Source organism: Apis dorsata, unplaced genomic scaffold, assembly GCF_000469605.1.
Source record: "Apis dorsata unplaced genomic scaffold, Apis dorsata 1.3 scaffold_249, whole genome shotgun sequence".
Classification (NCBI taxonomy): domain Eukaryota; kingdom Metazoa; phylum Arthropoda; class Insecta; order Hymenoptera; family Apidae; genus Apis; species Apis dorsata.
In genome coordinates, this window is record NW_006263528.1 from 171992 (window position 1) to 174447 (window position 2456).

Here is a 2456-nt window from a genome sequence, read left to right on the forward strand (position 1 = left end):
TCGGAGAAGGACGACGACGACACCGGAAGCACGGCCGAAACCCAGACCAACTCCACCACCTCGTCGCTCCACTGCGCGTCGGCCACCGACTTGCTGGCGCCGTTCAGACTTTTCCCAACCGGGTCGGGACTGATATACACGGGTGGTGGCGTGATAAGGGTTCCTGCCCATCGGCCACCCGGCGCTAATGGAGCGGCGACCGGCGCCCTGCCGGCACAGGCGTTGATACCACCCTGGAGTTTGCAAGCCCTTCAACACAGTCAACAGCAGGCTGCGGCGGCCGGTCTTCACAGGGCGAGCTTGTTGGCCAACTTGGCCGCGCATCCGCTCCAGGGACACCCGCACCTCAAGGACAGGCTGGCAGGTAAGGAACGGTTCCACGTTCTTCGCGTTCTTCGATGGGACGTTTCAGCTCTCTTACGTCTTAAAATGTCTGACGCTGAAAAGAAAGTAATTTTAATTTGGTTACCTACTACTTAGCATCTGCCACGAATATTAACCAGTATTCGAAGTCGGTTAATTTCGCTTTCCTCCTTTCGATCTTGATACGTTATTATTATGGTTCGCTTTAATGCGAATTTTAAACGATGGCAACAACTTTGACGATTCTTCATCGCGATCGAGGCGAGACGTTAATAATCCGGAGAAACGAGCGAAAACTTGCACGTAAATTCAATTGATACGTTCCATGCGTTAATTTCCTCGATTTCGATCGAGACGCGGAAACTTTCAGCCAATAATTACGATGCAATATGCGATCGAAGGTAAACTCGATTCTTTCCGATACATTATCTCACACGGTTGATAATATTTTCGAAACGATCTAAAAATAACGCCAAATCTTCCGACCAAATCTCGTCTCTTTTTCTCGAATAATACGTCGAATAAATCTAAATATTTTTTCTTGAAACGGCTTCCAAATACTTTTATTCCATTTCCTTATCTTCGAAATTAATTCAATTTCGTAATCAACGACACGGGATCGTGGTTCGTTAGGCATTCGCGTAAACGACGAGCGAATAGCCGTATCGAGTTGCCGTATCTCTTTCTCCCTCCTCCCTCCCCGTGGACCTCGATTCTTCTTCGTCAACTTGTAACAATTCGCCGTTATTATTATTCTCCAATTACTCTTACTCGCTCGTGCCATTATCTGGACGCGAGACAAGGAAGGAGGGGGAGGGGAAAAAATCGACGGGGATTCGGGGCGAATTGCGGTTTCGCGATAATGCTCGCTCGATAATACGTGGACGATAATGGAGATGTCAATGCGTGCAATGACGATTCCCACGTCATCGGCGGGGGAGGGGGGGGAGAAGAGGCGCATATGGATCGATTCAACGTTAATTCCGCAGATTGCGCATTCACGATCCGAGAATTCATAACTATTTGCGGTTTCGTGTCGAGGTTAAGCTCCACGTTCTATTTCTTTCGATTTCTTTTTTTTCTTTTTCTTTTTCTTTTTCTTTTTCTTTTTTTCTCTCATCCACTTTTCAACGTACGAAGCGATATTTTAATTTACAAACACAAATACTTAGGCAGATGCGATGTTTGTAGTAAATTTCCAACAGGTAATCGAGTACGTTTCTTTTTTTTCCTCTTTTTTCTCTCTCTCTCTCTCTTTCTTGCATTCATCGAATAGTTTTCATTTCGATGGTGAAAACGATCGATTTCAATCGTACGTCGTTTAAATTCAGGTGCGTTTATTTTGCGATGTTTCTTTATAAATAGAAATTGAAATAGAAATAGGTATGTATAATCCTATTACATAATTAAATTCTATTTCTAATTTTATTTTTTCGTTCCTCGATTTATCGATCATTTCACCCAGACGATTTATATCCCCCGCCTCCGGCTAATCCTACCCACGAATCCATATTTAAAATTTCAAAAACGCGGCCAACGCGTAACGATTGCAAAAAATTTTATCCGACGCGGCAAAAAATAAATATAAAAATTCCCTCATTACATATCCTCTAATTAGTTAAAAATGAGCAAAACAGCTTGCTTATCCAGACTTATCTCGTCGCTACCTTCGTTTCCCGTCTCTCCACGCGAAACAAACTACTTGCTCGCGCGAATTACACGCCTCACCGATCGCCCGTGTAAAATAATCGTCCAAACGTTCGATATATTCGAACGTTAAAATTCAAAAATATATTTTCGCGCGCAAATCAAAGGGCGCCGCTGTTCGAATATTCAAAATTCGAAAGAAAAAAAAAAAAAGAAAAGAGAAAAAACTTTCTCCACCCTTTACACTTTTATTACTAATAATTTTAATCCCGAGCCACATCGTCAACGCGCGCGTGGGATAGGAAACGTACGGATTTAGGAAAATCATTATTAACGGGATCGTTATTAATTCGCGATGGATATGAAGGAAGCGGGTTTGAAACGAAGGAATCGAGAGAGAAGGCGTGATACATATATATATATATATATATATATATATATATTGG

At 42.8% G+C, this 2456-nt stretch overlaps 1 protein-coding gene across 1 annotated transcript in view; it reads left to right on the forward strand.

The window, feature by feature from the left end:
- Nucleotides 1-2456, forward strand: part of LOC102681242 (T-cell leukemia homeobox protein 3-like) — a 33914-nt gene that overhangs the window by 723 nt on the left and 30735 nt on the right. The window contains exon 2 of the mRNA XM_031510655.1: nucleotides 7-364. Coding sequence (XP_031366515.1) covers nucleotides 7-364 — 358 coding nt within the window. The remainder of the gene's footprint in view (nucleotides 1-6; nucleotides 365-2456) is intronic.